The sequence below is a fragment of the Podarcis muralis genome, chromosome 7, assembly GCF_964188315.1.
Source record: "Podarcis muralis chromosome 7, rPodMur119.hap1.1, whole genome shotgun sequence".
Taxonomy (NCBI): domain Eukaryota; kingdom Metazoa; phylum Chordata; class Lepidosauria; order Squamata; family Lacertidae; genus Podarcis; species Podarcis muralis.
In genome coordinates, this window is record NC_135661.1 from 2,291,875 (window position 1) to 2,313,531 (window position 21,657).

Below are 21,657 nucleotides of genomic sequence, written 5' to 3' on the forward strand. Positions count from 1 at the left end.
CGGTGCACCTTACCTGGATGGCAGCGTAGGGCCTGGGGGTGTTCGCAGTTGCTTCCAGCAAATCCCTGTGGGCACTCGCACACATAGCTGCTGCTCTCCGAGTCCCTGCAGACGCCTCCATTCTGCCAAGAGGAGAGAAGGGAAAATCTGGTGGACTGGCAGCCGAGATCACATAACACCGGTCCTGAAAGACCTTCATTGGCTCCCAGTACGTTTCCGAGCACAATTCAAAGTGTCAGTGCTGACCTCGAAAGCCCTAAACGGCCTCGACCCAGTATACCTGAAGGAGCGTCTCCACCACCATCGTTCAGCCCGGACACGGAGGTCCAGCTCTGAGGGCCTTCTGGAGGTTCCCTCCCTGCGAGAAGCGAGGCTACAGGGAACCAGGCAGTGGGCCTTCTTGGTGGTGGCACCTGCCCTGTGGAACACCCTCCCATCAGATGTCAAGGAAATAAACAACTATCTGACTTTTAGAAGACATCTGAAGGCAGCTCTGGTTAGGGAAGTTTTTAATGTTTGATGACTTATCATGTTTTTAATATTCTGTTGGAAGCCGCCCAGAGTGGCTGGGGAAACCCAGCCAGATGGGCGGGGTAGAAAGGAAGGAAGGAAGGAAGGAAGGAAGGAAGGAAGGAAAAGAAGAAAAGAGTTTGAATTTGATATCCCGCTTTATCACTACCCGAAGGAGTCTCAAAGTGGCTCACAATCTCCTTTCCCTTCCTCCCCCACAACAAACACTCTATAATTATTCCAATCACCTGCCGTGTCCAACCAGGGCTGGCCACGGGGAATGCAGTGAGCAACGAGGCCGAATTCTGCTCCCCTCTATAGAATGCAGAGGCTGCACACATGCCGAGAGCTTACCTGACACGGACGGTCCTGGCAGGTGGGGCAGTTGGAGACGCCGTGAGCTTGCAGGTCAAAGTCTTTGAAGATAACTTCCTTCCCTTGGATGATCAGCTGCCGAACGCATCCTAAGAGGGGAAGGAGAGCGAGCCGATGGGAGGTTGCGGGAGAGATTGGCGGTAGGGGCGAGGGAGGAATCAGTGGGAGCGAAAAGATGTGCCGACGAAGCAGGGGTGAGCTGGCAAGGCCTCTGTGTTAGGTAGCTGTACATCTTGGGACCCCCCCCCCCCCGTAAATACCCACTGCTCATATAAATGGGGAGAGCCAGTGGGGATGCTGTGGTTGGTGGGGGGGGGCTCAGAATGGGGCAACCCAGATTCCTGCACCTCACTGCCTGTGGCCCTTTGCCTAATCCACCCACCTCACAGGGATGTTGCTTGCTTGGAAGAAAACGGGAGGGTTGAAAAACAGTGCATGCCGACTTGCATTCGTTTTATCCCTCCAAAAGGTTCAAATGCAACCGTTTAGCGAGCACCCCTTTTCTACCACTGCCCGCACCTGTTATTTAGGGAGACAACCTATAGGGGAAAAGGGAAGCCAGCCACTCCCCAAAGGTGCTGGCTACCTGGGGGCCAGTGGGGTAGCTTTTTTTATGCAGCTGTCTGTCAGACTTCAGGGAATTGGCTTCCTCCCCCCGTAGCAGTAGATAAGAAGATCAAAGAAAGGAATGCCTTACCAGTTAGAAACTTTAATAATCACAGGGAGAGAACAAAGAACACATCTCCTAGAAACAGCGGTGCTCCTAATTAAGGATCATACCCCCTTCTGCCCGTATTAATCTACATCACTCGTACGTCTTTTAATCTAAGCTTGTACCCTCTGTGCTTTCTGTTCTGAGACTTTCTGAGCTCTTCACCACCTTAGGCTGAGCGAAGGAATGATGTCCAATGACTGTGAATCTGTTAACCTTCTCTTTTCTAGTGTTTCTTCTCCTAGCTGTTCCCCATCCAGTATTTCCCAGCTTCTGCCTTCTGAACTGTGCCCCTCGGCAAACCACTGTTCCAAATCTATACTGTCCTCCTACTCCTGGGAAGATTCAGGAGCGGGAGCGGGGGAGGGAGTGGCTCCCACCATTCCTCCTCAGTGCGGTCCCTGATGCTATCATTCTTGGGACGTCCTGCCCAGGTGCACTCAAAACCCAGCCCGGCCACCTGCCACAGATCACAGAAACCCCCGTGCATATACTGGCCGCTTTGTCCTCAGAAGGTGGTGGTCTCTCCTTCATTGGAGGTTTTCAGCCAGAGGCTGGATGAAACTTTGTCAGGGACCCTTCAGCTGTGATTCATGCACCTTAGGGGGGCTGCACTAGATCAGTGTTTCCCAACCTTGTGCCTCCAGCTGTTTTTGAACTACAACTCCCATCATCCCTGACTAGCAAGACCAGTGGCAAGGGATGATGGGAATTGTAGTCCAAAAACAGCTGGAGGCACAAGGTTGGGAAACACTGCACTAGATGACCCTTGAGGGACTCACTTCCAACCTTACAATTCTATGACTCTGTGTAGCTCTCACCAATGAAACCGCTGGTCAGGCCTGTCTTTGCAGTAGCAGCATAGTTGGGATACCCGCCAAGGTACAGCCCCTCGTTGAGGTCCAGACCTTGGAATTTGCCCTAGGGAAGAATTATTATTATTATTATTATTATTATTATTATTATTATTATTATTATTATTATTATTATTATACCACCCTATATCCAGGGGTCTCAGGGCAGTTTACAGAATAAAATCAAGATATAAAACCACAAAATACATAATAAAAATAAAAATAACAACTCAATAGCCCCCCGACCCGAAAAGTGCCACATTTTAAAAGGGCATAGGATGTAAATCAGATCAACCAAAGGCCTGGTTAAAAAAGGAACGTTTTTGCCTGGCACCGAAAGGTGTGTAATGAAGGCGCCAGGCGAACTTCCCTGGGGAGGGCATTCCACAGACGGGGAGCCACTGCAGAGAAGGCCCCGTTCTCGTGTTGCCACCCTCCGGACCTCTCAAGGAGGAGGCACATGAAGGAGGGCCTCAGAAGATGATCTCAGGATCCGGGTAGGTTCATATGGGAAGAGGCGGTCCTTGAGGTATTGTGGTCCTGAGCCGTTTAAGGCTTTATAGGTCAGAACCAGCACTTTGAATTGGGCCCGGAAACTAATTGGTAGCCAGTGCAGTCGGACCAGGATCGGTGTAATATGCTCAAACCATCTTGCTCTGGTGAGCAACCCGACCGCGGAATTCTGCACTAGCTGAAGTTTCCGGACTGTCTTCAGAGGCAGCCCTACCTATAACGCATTGCACTAATCTAACCTTGAGTTTACCAGAACATAGACAATAGTAGTTAGGCATAGCTGGGCCACCAGCTGAAGCTGATGGAAGGCACTCAGGGCCACTGAGGCCACCTGAGCCTTGAGCAACAGCAAAGGACCTAGGAGTATCCCCAAGCTGTGAACCTGCTCCTTCAGAGGAAGTGCAACCCCATCAAGAGCAGGCAAGCTCCCATCTATTTGGTCTAGAGAACCACCCACTAACAGTGCCTCTGTCTTATCTGGATTGAGCTTCAGTTTGTTGGCTCTCATCCAGTCCATAACACAGAAATGTAAACCTAGCAAAAGTGGGTCTCCAACAGGAAACACCAGTTTGCAGGGCGCTGCTCCACCTTGGCCCTGCTTGCCATCCTGCTCCCAGTACCCAACGCCTTTGGGCCTGGTTCAGTAGCCACTGGCAAGTACAGAATGCAGAGCTCAGACCCCCAGATGGGGTGAAGGCGCCCAGCAGCATGAGCGCCTGCCCTGGCTTAGAACGCTGCCCCTTTCAGCAGCCACATGCCAGAGAGATTTCCCACAGGTGGGAGAAGCCGCCCCTACCCTCTCCACCTGGAGCCTGCCACTCACCTGGGACGTGCCGTTGACGGGAGGGTGGTTGTCCAAAACGAGAGAGCCCTGGGTGAGGTTGCGGTACAGCCGGATGGTGTGGAATTCGCCCAGCTTGATGATGGAAGGGTGCCGGATGGTGGCCATGCCAGAGCCAGCGTCAAACCTGCAATGCCAAGACAGATCAGGAGAGTCAAAACTGCCTCGGCTCCCGCCCACTCCATTAGGCCCTGGCATGCCTTGCAAGACCCCTTCGGCAAGCGGCAAGCTGGACCATTTTGGCTCAGGCCACTTTGGAGGCCCACGTCTCACAGCTCTGGGTTGAGGCTAGAACTGACTCCCAGCCAGAAAGAGGGTGCTGAGATAAGGACCCACAGCCTCTCACCTGAGCTCCGGCCGACCCCCAACCAATCCAAAGGACACGAAGTCCGTGCCTGTGTTCTTCTTCTGCCCATTGTATACCAGCATCCCTGCCAAAAGCACAAAGGAAGGTGAGCGGTCTCCGTGGGGCATGGGTTTGCTCAGCTCACAGCTTCAGCACCAGGGAGCTCCTTGCAGCCAAGCCAGCCTCCGACGCCTGGGAAAGGCAGCCTGGCCGAGGTCCCCAGTTCCATGCAGTGCTCAGAGCCCTCCATTGCCACCCACGCAAGTGGCCTATTTGTGGACGAGCCACAAAAGCTGGCGCCCACCAGCTCCCTTTGGCACCCAAACCCGCAGCACGGCAGGCGGCCCCCACGGCGCAACAAGAGGAGGCCAAGATCCACCTGGGCTTCCTGTCCCTGGGATGCAACACAGTTCCGCTTCCTGGTAAGGAAGGGAGAATGTCCCACCTGCCTGGGCAAGGAACTGGGGTTAGGCAGGGCCTCAAAAGAAGCAGCCTGGCTGGCAAGGCGTTAGGCGGATCGGTGAGCAGGTGGACAGGGGCCGGGAGGGCTCCTGAGTGAAGACACAGCTCCACCAGTGGAATAGTTAGTTTGCCAAGGGGCACACTTTTCACAACACACACGCGGGCACGAGGCTCCATCGCCGCAAGGGTTAAGGGAGGCGTCTAGGACTGGCTAAAAAGGAAGCGGCAGCCCAGCAGAAACGAGACTTACCTGAGTAAAGCATGAGAGCTGGAGAGGTAGGGGAAAGGAGGGAGTAGAGACGAAGGGGGAGGAAGAGGTGTAGAGGAGAGAGAGAGGAAGAGAGATGGAGAGAAAGGTAAGACGAGTTGGGAGGAAAGGCAAGAGGGAAAACGAGAGTGTTGAGAGAGAGATTCCCAGCAAAGAGAGCGCTCGGGCCTCTGCCAGCAAGGAGAAAGGTAGCTGGTTGTACCCAAAAAAGGACCAAGGAGCTCATATACTAGGATAGCCATATTTCAAAAAGTAAAAACCAGGGCACCCCAAAATTGTTTCAAAAAACGCCACTTTTCGATTGATCCAGGACAAAATGCTGCATTTCGGAAATCCCTCCCGGATGTCAATTTCGCCTCTGAAATCCCAATATGGCAGCCCTATTGTATACTGTACTTGTGGGGAAGCTCTGGAGTGCCTACATTTGAGGGGGGACGACACACAGCAGTCCTGCCCCCAAAGGCCTCCCCACCTGCCCCAGCACCTGCGCTTACCGTCAGGAGTGTCCGGTCGGAAGGTGATCTCGATCGCGAATGTTTTGTAGGCGTCTTTCATGGTCGGCAGGACAAGGAAGGACTGAGGATTCTGGGTGAAATATGGCACCACCCGCTCTACAAGCAGAGGAAGGGCAGGGGGTCAGAGGACTGGGCAGCTGCCGCAATTTCCCAGCTCCCTTATCCTTTCAATTTGAGGAATTGCCGGCTACCTATTTGGTCCACTTTAGCCACAGGGAATCCCACTACTGCCACCATGCCAGGTTGCATCTTTGCCCAATATTGCCCAATGCTGCCTTCTCTGACTGGCAGCAGCCTTCTGGGGTGCTTCCCCCCTGCCCAGATACCCATGCTCCTTTAAACTGGAGGTGTTCAAGTGTTGAACCTGGGGCTTTCTGCATGCAGCTGAGCGGGGACCCTTTCCCCCCTGCGCAGAAGTCCCAGCAGGATTCGAACCAGCAGCCGCCACCAGGCTAGGAGGCAGGAAGCAACAGCCCGGGCAAGGCTCTTTTTTTGCACCTGGAACTCACCAGAAGTAAGTTCTGATGCCTTTCAGATGGGCACCGTTGTCATGATAAGAGAGCCTTTCATGGTGAGCTCCGACACCTCTTTTTCTAGAAAAATACCACTGCCCGGTTCCACCCCAGCTGTGGCTATTCAAGGCACAGTCCCCACAACCAGAAGGGGAAGGGGAAAGAGAGGAGATTCCCCTCTCACAACTGGAGAGCCCCAGAGGGAGATTTCTCCAGGTCAAACTCTGGAGATCAGCAACTGCCTGTCCCCTTTCTGAATATTCCCCCCATGGTTTGGGCGGCGGCGGCAGAGAAACTGATTTCGGAGGGAGAAGAGACCGGCCTGCTGAACTCACCGCGCACTTTGAGCATGGAGAAAGCCGTCACCTTCCCTTGCCGGTTAGATGCCGTGCAGACATAAATGCCAGTGTCCTCGGGGCGAGCGGACGGGATGGTCAGCACGTTGCTCTCCACACGGACCTCCTTGGGGAGGTCTCCTTCCAGCTGGAACACAGAAGCGGCCCCCAAAACCCTCAGCAGGCTCTTCTCTCAGGGCACAGCCTGTCTTGCAAGGCAGCCCAGCAACCGAGCCTTCTCAGTTCATCCTTCCTTTGCCGTGTGCGCCATCTTGCTGCTCTCCCCAGAGGCTGTTCTCGCTCTTCCCCACAAACCCAGGAGACTCTCTGCCTTTTCCCTTGTCTGCCTTATCATTATTTATCTCATTTTGCTTATAAACATACAAAGAACTAAAAGAGGTACCTTGAGGTATTGAGGTCCTGAGCTGTGAAGGGTATATAGGCAAAAACCAGCACTTTGAATTGGGGCCCGGAAATTAATTGGCAGCCAGTGTAGTTGTGCCAGGATTAGCGTTATATGATCAAACCGATACTAAGCTACACAAGACTTTTTTTAAAAAAAGATCACCAGTTACTACAGAAAGCACATGGAGATAGTGTGGTGTAGTGGTTATTTCTGAACTAGGACCTGGGAGACTAGGGTCCATATCCCCCCCTCAGCCATGACTCTCACTTGGTTTCAACCTTCTTTTAGCCTAACCTACCTCACAGGGTTGTCGGGGGACTAGGACGGGAAAAGATCTGGGTTCAAATCCTCCCCTCGGCCACAAAACACAACTGGGAGACCTTGGGGGCCAGTCACTGCCTTGCAGCCTTAACCAAACTTGTTTTGAGAATAAAAGGGGGGAGGGAACCATGCGTGCCACCTTTGAGCTCCTTGGAGGAGAAATGGCGGGAAATAAATGCAACAAATAAAATAGACAACGGCGTCACATGTCGTCAGCCGCCGGGCCCTTCTTGGTGGGCAAAGCCCACAGAAGGGCTCCCTGCCCCTCTGGAGAGTTACCTTGGTCCAGGTGATATCTGGCACAGGGAAACCGGAAGCCGAGCAAGGGAAGACCACCTTAGACCCAGCGGAGACCTCTTTCACTTCTGGCTGGGCTGCAGCAATCTGGGGCACAGCTGTAGGAGAGAGAAGAAGCAGGTTTGCTAACCTGGAGGGAGGAGAGAGAAACGAGGGGTGCATTCGCCCTGCTGGTACTTACATTGGACGTGGAGGATGACGTGGGACTGGACTGTGCCGACATCGTTGGTGGCCGTGCAGCGGTACTGCCCGGCGTCCGCCTGCTCCACGCGCTCAATCTTCACCATGCTGCCACTTGCCAGCACCCCTGGGCGCAGCCGCCCCCCCACCTTGCTCCACGTGACCTGGGGCTTTGGGTCCCCAAAGGCCAGGCACTCAAACTCCACGGCGTTGCCCACCAGCACAGTCTGCACCGACGTCCGGATGTTGATCATCACCTTGGGCAGTGCTGAGGAGAGGGGGGCAGACAGGGAGAGGTCAGCGGATCCTCAAGGTCTCGGCCCAGTATACCTGAAGGAGCGTCTCCACCCCCATCGTCCAGTCCAGACACGGAGGTCCAGCTCTGAGGGCCTTCTGGCGGTTCCCTCATTGCGAGAAGTGAGGTTACAGGGAACCAGGCAGAGGGCCTTCTCGGTGGTGGCGCCCATCCTGTGGAATGCCCTCCCATCAGATGCCAAGGAAATAAACAACTATACAACCTTTAGAAGACATCTGAAGGCAGCCCTGTTTAGGGAAGTCCCCCCCCCCCCAGGTCTTTATTGAAACTTAACATATATACATAATAACCGAAATTCCCAATGATTCCCTTGCATAAAATATAATATAATATCTAAATTACAACAGCTGCATAAATAAGTTTTTAATGTTTGATATTTTATTGTGTTTTTAATATTCTGTTGGGAGCTGCCCAGAGTGGCTGGGGAAACCCAGCCAGATGGGTAGGGTATATATAATAAATTATTATTATTATTATTAGGCAATAGATTGGCACCCATGGGGATGAAAGCATTCTCTCACAGCAGGAGGTGGTCCTGATTCCTGCATTGCAGGGGGTGGAACCAAATGACTCTCAGGGTCCCTTCCAACTTCAAAATTCTATGAATCTGTGATTATAAGACCCCCCCCCCCCCCGCTATGCAGCGCAGGGAATTAATGCTTCAGTTCCACACCAGGATGGCAACTGTGGGGATGGACCCATTGCCAAACCTCTTCCCTTCCCCTTCTTTGGAGATAAGCTGGAATGTGGCCTGATGTCAGGGAATGGTCTGAAGACGAGGACTGGGGAATGCATTCTATGGCAGACCAGCTTCTCTCTGATGGAGAGCTGGAGGGGGAAGAGTCGCCCCCCACCCCCTTTTTTCCAGCAGAACCACTGTTGCTCTGCCAGCATGTACAGTGGTACCTTGGAAGTTGAACGGAATCACTTCCGGAAGTCCATTTGACGTCCAAAACGTTTGGAAACCAAAGTGCAGCTTCTGATTGGCTGCAGGAAGCTACTGCAGCCAATCAGAAGCCATATTGGATGTTCAGGTTCCAAAGAATGTTAGCAAACCGGAACACTCACTTGTGGGTTTGTGGCATTTGGGAGCCAAAACGTTCGAGTTGCAAGGCATTCGGGATCAAAGGTACAACTGTATTTAAAATGCACAACAGCAGTCTAGTAACTGGGATACCGGGCTTTTTCTGCAGCTTAGTGGCTGACTGCTGCCCCCCCCCCACCTTTGCATCTGGGGTTAGGGGGAGATTGACTGCACTCAAGGGAGCCATTGCCTCCAAGGGAGTAGTAGAGAGCAAGGCCTTTCAGTCGGTGGCTGCCCACTCCGACTTACCCTGCACGGTCAGCATGGTCCTGTCCTCAGCCACCTCAGAGTAGCTGGTGGCTCGGCAAACGTAGACACCTTGGCACCCCCGATCCAGCTTCTCGATTCTGCAGGGAAGCAGCGAGAGTCACTAGACTCTGGTCTAGCTCTTTTTAAAAATTCCATTCATGCATTTCAGATTTATGCGCTTCACTAATTTTACAATCATTTTGACATTTCAAAACTTGACTTCCTTCCCCCTCTCTCTGCGGTTCCTTAAATTTATTTTTTATATCTCCTGCATATCCAAATTAACTTAATCTGTTCATTTATTCATCTTCCTTAAATATATAATCTGATAAAAACTGCAGGTTATTACAATAATCCTGCCAATTTTCTCATCTGTTTACAATTTATCTGTAAATATTCAAGAAACCATTTCCATTCTTTTATAAAAAGTTTGTTGTTTTCTTGATTTCTTATTTTTCCGGCAAGTTTAGATTGACTGGGGAGGAATCAGGAGGACCAAAACTTCAACAGAGAATGGGATAAATATTAAATGTATTTGAAAGAACACCGTAAACACTTGAACTCTTTGGCAGGCTTTGAGTAACTCCTGAAATGTTACAAAGACTTTGGATATATTGCAGGACTATAATTCGGATGAAATATAATATGCAGCTGATTAAGATATTTAAAGGACCCACGGAGAAGGGAAGTCCTAAGATTTGGAAGAATCTTGTTCTATTTCAAAATTTAATTGTGATAAATGTGTGATTTATTTTGTAAAACCAATAAAAATTATTATTAAAAAAATGTTTTGCCATTTCTGCATATTGCATAAGTTTTTTATCCATTCTTCCTTTGCTGGGACTTCTGCTTCTTTCCATTTTGGGGCAACAGTGGCATACCCCTCGGTCCTGTTCACCCTCCATCCTTCCCACGGCATCCCCCAGATGCACTCTGCCTCGTACAGAATTGGACCATTGGCCCATTGGGCTCAGTACCATCTGCTCTCCTTACCGAAGCACGCCGTTGCGGATGGTGTGTTGAGGAGGCAGCTCCCCATCCTCCTTGGACCACTCCAGCCGTGCTCGGGGGTCTCCGGAAACAACAGAACACGCAAACTCTGCTGTGCCCCCCACAGCCTTCGTGTCTCTCCGTGGGGTGACCTGGATGGAAAGAGGTCCTCCAGCTGCACCTGTGTGGGGAGAAGAGGAAGACAGAATGAAGCTCCCGACTCTTGCCAGAGACACCAAGAGGGGCCTAGAGAGGGGCCTTGTCCATGGTGGCCCCACAAGTCTGGAATCAGCTTCTCTCATCAGCCACATTTTAAAAGGGTATAGGATGTCAATCAGATCAATAAAAGGCCTGGTTAAAAAGGAATATTTTTGCCTGGTGCCTAAAAGTGTATAATGAAGGTGCCAGGTGAACTTCCCTGGGGAGAGCATTCCACAGACGGGGAGCCACTGCAGAGAAGGCCCCGTTCTCGTGTTGCCACCCTCCGGACCTCTCACGGAGGAGGCACACGAAGGAGGGCCTCGGAAGATGATCTCAGGGTCCAGGTAGGTTCAAATGGAAAGAGGCGGTCCTTGAGGTATTGCGGTCCTGCGTTTTGGGCTTGATAGCAAGCTTCCAACTGTTTTCATCACAACAGGACTTGCACGGCACTTATTTGGGGAAGTGCCATTACACAAGTGCAGAGGGCTCTTGGGAGCCATGGGGATTTCCCCCACCCACCCACCCACCCACCCACCACAAAACAGTTATTTGTGGCACCCTTAAAAAACTACAGCTCCCAGGATTCTCTGGGACCATCCATGTGGATTTGAGTGTGCGTTGAATGTATGGCATGGATCTGCCCGACACGGATCGGAGTGAAAAAGGATTTCCTTCAGACAAGCACCTTGTCCACAGCCTCCACCCTTTCCCTCCTGGCTGCACCACCGTTGAACCTTCCCCGTGTCCTCACCTTGCACTCGGACGTGGGCCACAGCCTCGGCTGATCCCACCCGGTTGCTCACGCGGCAGAGGTAGGCGCCCGAATCGTGGGGGGCGGCCGGGCTGATGTGGAGGACGCTCTCGCGCACCGTGGCGTGCCCGGGGAGGCTGCTGTTGGCCTTGGTCCACTCATAGCGCAAAGGGGGCGTGCCGTGAGCCAGGCACTGCAGCTGCACCACCTCGCCCGCCTGCACCGACACCGAGTCCGGAAGGGTGGTGGCGTACGGTGGCGCTGGGAAGGGGAGGGGGGAGAGAAGAGCAGAAAGTTCTCTGGGTTAAACAGCCCCCTGCTCTTTTTTAGGGTATTGTTTCCAGGCGCCTCTCGGCAGACAGGCTCCAGCACTCATTTTATTTTTATTTCATATAATTTATATATTGCTTGATCAAAGAGGTTTCGTTAGGCTTTGGAGAAACAGGTTAACTATGCGCTGCATTTCATGAAGCTCATATGCCGCTTGATTGCAAGAAGAAAACCTCAAAGCGCTTTATAAAAGAATGACACCATGAAAAATGAAAATGTCAGTTAAAAACGGGTATAAACAACTATTAAAATATCACTAATAATAGTAACACCCGTTCTACTCAACAGCAGAACCACTGAAGTTAATAAACATGAATAATGGTAAATTTGGGTTTATTAATTCAAATGGGTCATCTTTGACAAAACAACCACACGTGTAAAGCACATCGACCCCTGCAAAGAAGGCTGGGAGCAGTAGTTTATCCTCACCTCCACAGAGTTACAATTCTCTGCACCCCTTCAAAAAAAAAAAATCACCCCCAAGTTCCCAGGATTCTTTTCTTTTTTGGGGGGTTATTAATTAATTTATATAATTTTTAAAAATAAAAAAGGATAAAACAATCAAATTATCAGTTATATACAGTTTAAAACATTTTTAAAAGAACACACACACACACACACACACACACACACACACACGGATGAAAATCAGTGGTAAGCTTAAAAACCAGATGAAAATACCTGCAGTGTTCTACTTATCCATAGAGGCAATTTCCTAAACGTAAGTGTTTTTAGCTGGCACCAAAAGGAGTACTGCGAAGGTGTCCACCTGATGTCAGCAGGCAGGGAGTTCCAGAGTTCGGGTGCTGCTGCCACGCTACAAGAATGGCTTCTCACCCATGTGCGATGAGCATTATGCAGCGCTCAGAATAGGGCCAGTTCCTTAGCAGGGTGCCCTAACTTTGCCCGCTCCCTCCCTCCTTCCCTCACCTTCCACATCCAGCATGATGAAGGCCTCTGTGAAGCCGGCGGTGTTGGTGGCGTTGCAGATGTATTGCCCGGAGTCCTGCTGGGCTGCCCGGGGGATGACGAGGGTGTCGTTCACGATCTGATGCTGCCAGGGCAAGGGGGCCCTCAGCTTGGACCAGTGGATGGTCGGAGAGGGGTCGCCTGGGATGGAGAGAGCAATGGTTAGCTGCAGGTTAGGGTCAGCTGCGATTCCTGCACTGCAAGACGTCGGACGAGATCACCTTTGGGTCCCTTCCAACTCTATGCAATTCTATGCTTCCATGAACAGGAGAAAAAACCCAGAACGAGGAAATCTGCCTTGCCTTGGCCCTGAAATGCTGAATGTGGCTAGCAGTAGGCAGTGTGTAAAGGTTAAAAAAAAAGGTAAAGGATTTCTGGATTGTTAAGCCCAGTCAAAGGCGACTATGGGATTGCGGCACTCATCTCACCTTTCAGGCCAAGGGAGCTGGCGTTTGTCCACAGACAGCTTTATTTGATTTTACGAGTATAAAATTATAACAGGGCTTTTTCTGATTTTTGAAAAATAATTTGATTATCTAAAATGCCTTCATTTATTCTCCATCTAAATGGAGTGCTTTTTTCTCCTCTTAGTTCAAGTAATACTGGGTTATGATCCGAAAGTGTCCTTGGTAATATGTCTACTTTTTTGACATATACTGATAATTCTCCAGACGTCCATCTCGAGTTATTTTTTCCACTGGACTGATGTGGTTCAGAGAAGAACGTGAATTTTCTGTCCAGTGGATGTTTAAATCTCCATACAGTGGTACCTTGGTTTAAGAACAGTTTAGTTTATGAACAACTTGGATTAAGAATGCTGCAAACCTGGAAGTAGGTGTTTTGGTTTGTGAACTTTGCCTTGGAATAAGAACATGTTTTGCTTCCTGTTGAGTGTGTTCCATTTGTAAATTGAGTTCCCCACTGCTACGGGAAAGCATGCCTTGGTTTAAGAACACTTTGGTTTAAGCACAGACTTCTGGAACGGATTAAGTTCATAAACCAAGGTACCACTGTATATCAATCAGGTTAACATTTTCCAACATTGTGAAGGAAGTTGTGGGTAGTCTCCCTTCCTTTGAGTCAGTTTTTCTTATAGTCCTATTCCTATCTAGAGAGACTACCCTATTTATATCTCCCATTAGTATTATCTTCTAGGCCATGTATTCAAATAGTTTTTCTTTTAACATTCTATAAAATTCCAATTTTCTCTCATTTGGTGCATATATTCCATCTATTATTATTTTCTCACCTTGTACTGTTATCTGTACTACAATTATTCTTCCCCTGTCCTTAAATAACTGCTTTGGGTCAAATTTGGCTTTTATATATAATACAACCCCTCTCTCTTTTGTTTCGTCTAAAGTTACAAAGTCCAATCCCAATCCTTTACTTATCCCAATCCTTTACTTATCACAAGAGACTAGGGCCCTGCAGGACTTGACATCTTTCCGCAGGGCCTGCAAGACAGAGCTGTTCCACCAGGCCTTTGGTCAGGGCACAGCCTGACCCCCTCCTCTGGCAATCTGCACAGAATGTTGCTTAATGGTTGCCATTAATTTGATTTTAATTAACTTTCTAATGAATGTTTTTAGAGTGTTGGATTATTTTGATTGTTGTTAGCCGCCCTGAGCCCAGCTTCGGCTGGGGAGGGCGGGATATAAATAAAAATTTGTTATTATTATTAAGACTCTTCTGTGTCTCCTTGCCACATACACTTGTTCCTGAGGCTGATTTTTTACCAAATGTTTCTGTGCGCTACTCTGCGTCCCTCGCAAACTGCTCAGAGGCTGCATTCAAAGTTAAGCGGCATGCAAATCTCATTTAATTAAAAGGAAATAAGCCCACTGACTGTGCGAAGGCTCAGAGTCCCACCTACTGCTCTGGTCACTGGTTGTCTCTGACCACGGCCACTATTGGAATACGAAGGCTCCTTCCCCTCCCCAAGGTGGGGGGAGAGATTCCTCCAAGGGACCTTGGGCTGGAAAAGGCCCCCCACCCACCTGTGGCAGAACAATGGAGCCGAGCCGTCTGCCCGGCAACTACGGTCTGCGTCGGGTTCACATGAATCTCAGGTGCGCCCGGTCTCCCATGCACGGCCTCCACAAGCAATTCCACCTGCGCTTCCGCCGTCCCCAGGGGGTTCTGTGCCATGCAGACATAAGTGCCAGCATCTTCAAGCTTCGCGGATGAGATCTGGAGCGGAAACAGTATTGGGGGGGGGGTGTTTCAAATCGAGGAATGGGGCCACGGCTGCCTTTGGACCCAAAACAAGCCCCTTTTTTGGCCCGTAAGAACGTAAGAGACCTGCTGGATCCGGCCAAGGGCCCATTTTGCCCAGCCCCCTGTTCTCACAGTGGCCAAGCAGATTCCCGCAAGCAGGATTCGAGCACAAGAACAACTCTCCTCCTGCAGTTTCTAGCAACCAGGATTCAGAAGCATTGCTAGCTGTGGACACAGAGCACAGCCATTGTGGCTAGCGGCCATCGCCATCTCATCTGGTCCACCAAGATGTCTCTGGGAAGCCCGCCAGCAACAGAACCCTCCCCGCTGCTTGCTCCCAGCCCCCAGAAACCGACACTCTAAGGTACATTGCTCCTGATCCCGGAGGCTCCACATATATCCCCAGTGCATATATACTAGGCCCCTCCTGCTGCTCCCTTGCTCTGCGGACAATGTGTCACCTGCGACTCACCTGCAGCACAGCCCGGCTGTCCAGCGGCATCACGGTCTGGTGTTCCACCTTCTGCCGGACGCCCACCTTGCTCCAGCGCACCAGGGCCCGGGGCTCACCTGCCCCCAGGCAGTCCAGGCTGATGGATTTGCCCACCTTCAATTGCACGGGGCCCTTTGGCACCACTGAGACGGTCGGCGGCCCTGCGGGTGGGGAGAGGAGAGCCTTGAGCAGCTGCCCCACAGCAGAGCAGACGGAGTGGCTTCCATCTAGCTGTGTGCAATGCCTCCACCGGCATCCATGCCAGTTGGACACCCAGGAACGGCATCGTTCTTTCCAAGGAGGTGCTCCTGCTTCTAAATCTAATATCTCCCAGAGGTCAGGCTAAGAAGGCAGGCTGTTTTGGGGGAGCCAGGCTGCTTCCTCCTGCTCTGGAGGGTAGGACTCGAACTGAAGGCTTCAAGTTATGAGAAAGGAGATTCCGACGAAATATCAGGAAGAACTTTCTGACAGTAAGAGCTGATCAGTAATATCCAAGGCAACACGATGACCAAATACAATGATACGATACCAATACACACTCTTTATATAATATGAAATATATGAAATCACATAAACAGAAAACTTATGAATCTCTGAAAGTCACCAAATATGCACTCTTAATGGATTCTCTTGAAAACATAAAACCAAATGACAGAAATGCTTCATAAACTATAAACGAATATTAAAACAATGACCTGTATATGCATGGTAACTACAATAAACTCGAAATATTATGAACTATGCACATAAACTATAATGCCAAAATAATGTGAAATAAAACACAAGGTACGTACCCCATCTATATGGTGAATGGGTTTATGAAACATTTCTGTATCCTTCCGCTGTGCTGAAGAAGAATTCCACAAAACAGTGGGAATATCCGGAATCACTGTTCACAACGTCTGTTTGCAAACTACTTCGGCAGCGTTGGACGCCATAAACAAAGCTTTACAGCCTGTTTTCACCAGATAAGAATCTGACCCATTGCTTCTTTCAGAGACTCGCATAGTCTTCAAAGACTTTCAGAGACTTATAAGACTTATCTTTATTTGGTTTTATGTTTTCAAGAGAATCCATTAACTGCCAACCTAGCAGTTCGAAAGCACGTCAAAGTGCAAGTAGATAAATAGATGTCGCTCCGGCGGGAAGGTAAACGGCGTTTCCGTGCGCTGCTCTGGATTGCCAGAAGCAGCTTAGTCCTGCTGGCCACATGACCCGGAAGCTGTACGCCGGCTCCCTCGGCCAATAAAGCGAGATGAGTGCCGCAACCCCAGAGTCGGCCACGACTGGACCTAATGGTCAGGGGTCCCTTTACGTTTACCTTATAGTGTGAACACTTTTAGCTATAACTATTGTAGCTCTGTGTGCTGTGTAAGTCACCACCTTCGGGCTTAAGGCGACACTACTAATCAAGTCATTATAATAGTACCCTGATATTTTCCAGGAACCAAGGTATTTTCTCCGCTTCACAATGCCCACTTACCATGCACCATCAGGTTGACCACACTGTTGGCTATCCCAAATCGGTTGGAGGCGAGGCAGCGGTAAGTCCCCTGGTTCTGGGGCTGGGCGTTGGAGATGGTGACCACAGACCCGTTGGGGCTGATCTTCACGTTATCTGTAGCGGGGAAGTGGGAGAGAGAGCTCTGTCCAGGCCTGTCCCTTTTTAGTTATTCATTTATATATCAATTGAGAATTCTAGGTGCCAAAATCCCAAAGGAGCAGAAAAGACTATTTATGTATGTGACCCCAGCAGCCATATCTATTAGCCAAGAGATGGAAAGAAGATAAAGTCCCTACCAGAGAAGAATGGCAGATTATGCAAAAATGGCAAAAATGACAGGAAGAATCAGATATCAGGAAGACCAAAATTCTAATAAGGAATGGGGAAAACTTATAATCTATCTGAAAAGCCATTGTAAACAGCTAAAAGCGTTAGTGGGATTGGAATAACACTTGTAGTTTAATGGTGAATTTTGGGAATAATGGAGATGCAAAAGATTTGGATTATTATAAAAGATGCTGGAGGAAAGGACTAATAAAAGGACTCACAAAGGGGAGGAGGGAAGTCCAGGAGATGCTGTGGAATCTTGTTTTTATACTGTATGTTGCTATACGATTGTAAAATCTTAATTTGAAAAGCCAAATAAATAAATTTTACCAAAAAGAAAAAGGAGGTTCAAGTCGGGAGATCATGGGGATGTACGTGTGTGTTGCGCAAAAGGAAAATGCACCAGGAGGGAGGAGGAAATAAGCAAGCTCAGGTTCAAGTTCTTAGTGACTGCAAGCTGCTCTACTGAGCCGTTCCAAAAGTGGCTGGCCTGTCAGCTGAGCTGACAGGAGCTTCCCGCACCCTTCACTTCCTTCCTTTCTTACAACCTGACGCTAGGTCCAGGTGGCCATCGCGAGCCCGCCTACCTGGCAGCTGGTTGTTGGGCAGCTTCCAAGTGATCTCGACGGGCTGAGCGCCATCGTGGAGCCGGCACTTGAAGGAGATGTCCGCTCCCTTGCGCACAGCAGTGCTGTGGGGGTCGATGGAGATGACCGGACTCTGGAGGCCTGCAGGGATGGAGCGAGGGTAAGGCTGACCCTCTGAAGACACCGCCCATCTCTCCTATCCGCCCCCCATCCAGCCCAGAAGCTTAGACGTACGGGAGGCAGCGCTGGCGCTGGCTAGGACAGAGACCACCAAGGAAGCCTCTTGCGGGACAGCTCCACCACTCGCACGGCAGACGTACTCGCCGGAGTCGGCTGGGGTGAGCTGGACCAGGCGAAGGCGACCACCGACAACCTGTGTGTGCCAAGAGAGAGAGAGAGAGAGGGCTACATGAAACAAGAACATCACAGGGGGCTCCTGGTTTCTCTTTGACCGACCTACCTCCTCTCCCGCCATTAAAAAATAATAATTGTTATTAATTTTCAATTACATTCCAATTATAGCCTCATTATAACAATACCAATTTACTAACACCAATCGTTCAAATGCCGAATTGTATCATTTAGGTGGCCCCCTGTGTGCTAGAATTGATGGTTTTCTTTATTTCAGCGTTCCAAAATCTTATTAATTTCAACTACATTCCAGTCAGAATAACAATCCCTTATACAACAACTGCAATATTAATAACTTCTATTCGTCTTGCCGCATTAAATGAAAATGATTTATAAATTTACAAGTGAGGCACTCAAAACTATATCCTTGCTCTTCCTGTGTGTGCCAGTTATTCTGTCGGTGGAGTTTCTTCCTGTCCTTATAAAATGTTATACAGTGGTACCTCAGGTTAAGTACTTAATTCGTTCCAAAGGTCTGTACTTAACCTGAAACTGTTCTTAACCTGAAGCACCACTTTAGCTAATGGGGTCTCCTGCTGCTGCCGCGCCACCAGAGAACGATTTCTGTTCTCATCCTGAAGCAAAGTTCTTAACCTGAAACACTATTTCTGGGTTAGCGGAGTCTGTTACCTGAAGCGTATGTAACCTGAAGTGTATGTAACCCGAGGTACCACTGTATCTATCTTTTTCTGGTTGTTGCTGTTCTCCCTCATGCCTTTCGCGGAGCTGATATCCCATTGTTGTTCTAGAATTTTCTCCATTGTTCCATCCCATGCTTCGTTGTTTTGCATGGAATCGTAGATTTGGAGGAGGTCATTGAGTCCAACCCTCCTGCAGTCACAGCTAAAGGCAAGTTCTCTCTTTGCAAGCATCTTCCTGGCATCTCGTACCCAAGAAAGGTGCCAACGCTCCCTGTTAACCACAGTGCTTGTGCCCCACGTGAACCTGGACACTGCCCTCCCCCCGCTGCCCAAAGAGGCCTTCTGGGCCTGGCTGTTTCCCTACCCGGTGGCCAGCTGGCAGGGGTCCCTCTCGCCGGTACCATGTGAATATGGCCTGGGGCTGGCCTGGGGCAGTGCAGGTGAGATCCAAGGTCTGCCCTTCAACAGCAGAGGGTGACGAAGACTCGATCTTCAGAGGGGAAACCGTGTCTGAAGCTGCAAGAATGTGGGGAGAAAGCAGGAGTCTAAGATCAACAGTTCCCAAACTTTCTTTTGGTTTTGGTTCCCTTGGTTCCATAAACTCTCCCCTTTGTACCCTCTACCCTACCCGCTAAAAAGCATCATTCAGAAGAGTGGTTTGCACGACCCGCTAAGGCAAGCACGCCCAAAGTCCGTTTCAGGGGCCTAATCCAGCCCGCCGGTCGGTTTAATCTGGCCCCTGTGGCAGTTTATTTCCTGGGGTAAAATCCTAAAAAAAACCTCAACAACTTCAATCCTAAAATAAGCTCAACAACTTCTATCCTAAAAAAAAGATCCACAACAAATCTGGCCCGCTTTGGAAAAAGTTTGGACACCACTGTGCTAAGGAAAAGTAGCGATTACCATATTTTTTCGCTCTATAAGGCACACTTTCCCCCTCCTAAATGCAGGCTGCGCAGCTATCCCAGAAGCCAGAACAGCAAGAGGGATCGTTGCGCAGCGATCCCTCTCGCTGTTCTAGCTTCTGGCTTAGCCACGCGAAGCCTCTTCCGGGCAGGGGGAGCCTTCATCCCACTGCCCTTAAGAGGCTTCGCATGGCTGTCCCAGAAGCCAGAACAGCAAGAGGCTATCCCAGAAGCCAGATCCCTCTTACTGTTCTGGCTTCTGGGATTCAGAATAATTTTTTTCTTGTTTTCCTCCTCCAAAATCTAGGTGTGTCTTATGGTCTGGTGCATCTTATAGAGTGAAAAATACGCTAATTGCACATGCATTCAAAATCCAACTATTGAATGTAATTAATCCGAGACAGCTGTTTAACTGCGATGCCAGATATTGCATGAAAAATAATTTTTGCACGTTCTTACCAAGCAAAACAAAATAGTGAAAGAAACTCATAGGATATAATTATTTCTACGTGGCTCCTTAACATACATGGACAAGCCTTCCCTGACCACAGCTGAGAGGCCATAAAATCTTGCCATAAAATCAACAGCTGTTACCAGTACCTGGCTATCTTCTGACCACTCCGAAGGGTAGACATAAGCAAAAGGGCCAAAGGAAACAGCTTTGAATGTGATGTGTAGTAATGTTTGAATTTTTAATAAATAAATTATTATTTTATTTTGACCAAGTGATAATCACAAATAAAAAATAATAAAAATGTGCGCCCCACCCCCAAGACCGTTCCATTGTAACTATCCAACCTCCCAGAATTTCAACACCACTTGCGATGGTTTGACCCCTTTCCGTTTTAACACTACAAATTCTACAAACACCTTCCATATCCCCTCAAAGTCATTTCTCCTGCATAGTCCCCATCTTACCTTAACGGCACACATTAATTTATCATCAATAGCTATATCCCACAAACATTTTTATACCATTCTTCCATTTTATATTCTGCTTGCCCCTTCATGTGGCTGTCAATAAATTTGTGGGCAAGTCCTTCCTAGCCTGCAAACCTTCCACCCCATCGTAAATGGATAATAATGCTACCTCTGGACTTTTGGTCAGCTTTAACCCAGTGATTTTTGTTACCTCCTTAAACACCCTTTGTCATTTATTTATTTTTTACATATTTACACCCCCACCACATGTGAACGTAATTCCTGGAATCCTGGCATCCCCTCCAACATAATATTCCTTGTTTATTTCATTTAATCTGCCTGGTGTTAAACACCATCTCTAAACTCATTCACAATAATTTTCTTTTATTCTTACAGACAACATTTTCAATGTACGTATCTCCCATATTTGCCCCCCCCCCCCCCGCTTTGATTATCTATCTGCCCTCTTGTCTCCTTTTCCCACACCTCTTTTGAAGTTTTAAATATGAAGGAAGAAAGGCGTTTCAACTGAGGTTCCGGATTGGTCAATCATACATAAGTGATTGACACACTTGGAGATCCCGCCCCCACCTGCTTGCCTCTTAGCACCTGCCCCCTAGGTAATCCCATTCCCTCCCCCCGGGAGATACCACCCACTTTGGGAGCCATTCCCTTAAAGCAATGAGGGTCTCCAGCGAATATTCTCAAGGCTGCCTAGATCAACACAAATTTAAGGGCTAGGAGAGGGAGGGGGGGTCTCAGCCTCCGCTGGAGGAGACTCACGATGGGACGGGCTCTCGCCGTCTTGGATGGTGACCACCAGCGCAGCCTCCTGAGTGACGGTGGCGCTGCTGACGCGGCAGACGTACTCTCCGGAATTGGCGGAGGAGACCTGTGGGATGCGCAGGCGGGTGCCGGAGACCTGGGGGGGAGGAGGGGAGAAAGAGGAATTGGAAGACTTCAGAATCGTGGCATTGGAAGGGACCCAAAGGGTTATCAAGTCGAAACCCCTGCAATGCAGGGAAATGCTAGCTTCTTTCTTTTTCTTTTTATATAATTTTTATTAAATTTTCTGTTTTACGATTTAAAATACTCATTTTACATCCTTAAAAAATATCAATGACTTCCCTTCTTCTCTTTCCATGCTTCACTTTGCATAACATAAATCCCTGCATATTTTACATAAACTATACCATTCAGTATTCCATTACAGTGGTACCACGGGTTACGAACTTAATTCGTTCTGGAGGTCCGTACTTAACCTGAAACTGTTCTTAACCTGAGGTACCACTTTAGCTAATGGGGCCTCCA

General features: G+C 49.2%; 1 protein-coding gene across 1 annotated transcript in view; it reads right to left on the minus strand.

Moving 5' to 3' along the window:
- LOC144328326 (basement membrane-specific heparan sulfate proteoglycan core protein-like) overlaps positions 1-21,657 on the minus strand; it is a 150,260-nt gene that overhangs the window by 14,987 nt on the left and 113,616 nt on the right. The window contains exons 61-80 of the mRNA XM_077931004.1: positions 21,130-21,268; positions 18,885-19,036; positions 17,703-17,841; positions 17,469-17,609; positions 16,534-16,668; positions 15,030-15,211; positions 14,338-14,530; positions 12,299-12,478; positions 11,039-11,299; positions 10,090-10,267; positions 9,097-9,194; positions 7,449-7,715; positions 7,250-7,365; positions 6,244-6,391; positions 5,376-5,492; positions 4,152-4,236; positions 3,788-3,932; positions 2,419-2,518; positions 865-974; positions 14-122 (exon numbers count right to left, since the gene is read on the minus strand). Of these exons, the coding sequence (XP_077787130.1) occupies positions 14-122; positions 865-974; positions 2,419-2,518; positions 3,788-3,932; positions 4,152-4,236; positions 5,376-5,492; positions 6,244-6,391; positions 7,250-7,365; positions 7,449-7,715; positions 9,097-9,194; positions 10,090-10,267; positions 11,039-11,299; positions 12,299-12,478; positions 14,338-14,530; positions 15,030-15,211; positions 16,534-16,668; positions 17,469-17,609; positions 17,703-17,841; positions 18,885-19,036; positions 21,130-21,268 (2,995 nt within the window). The remainder of the gene's footprint in view (positions 1-13; positions 123-864; positions 975-2,418; positions 2,519-3,787; positions 3,933-4,151; positions 4,237-5,375; positions 5,493-6,243; positions 6,392-7,249; positions 7,366-7,448; positions 7,716-9,096; positions 9,195-10,089; positions 10,268-11,038; positions 11,300-12,298; positions 12,479-14,337; positions 14,531-15,029; positions 15,212-16,533; positions 16,669-17,468; positions 17,610-17,702; positions 17,842-18,884; positions 19,037-21,129; positions 21,269-21,657) is intronic.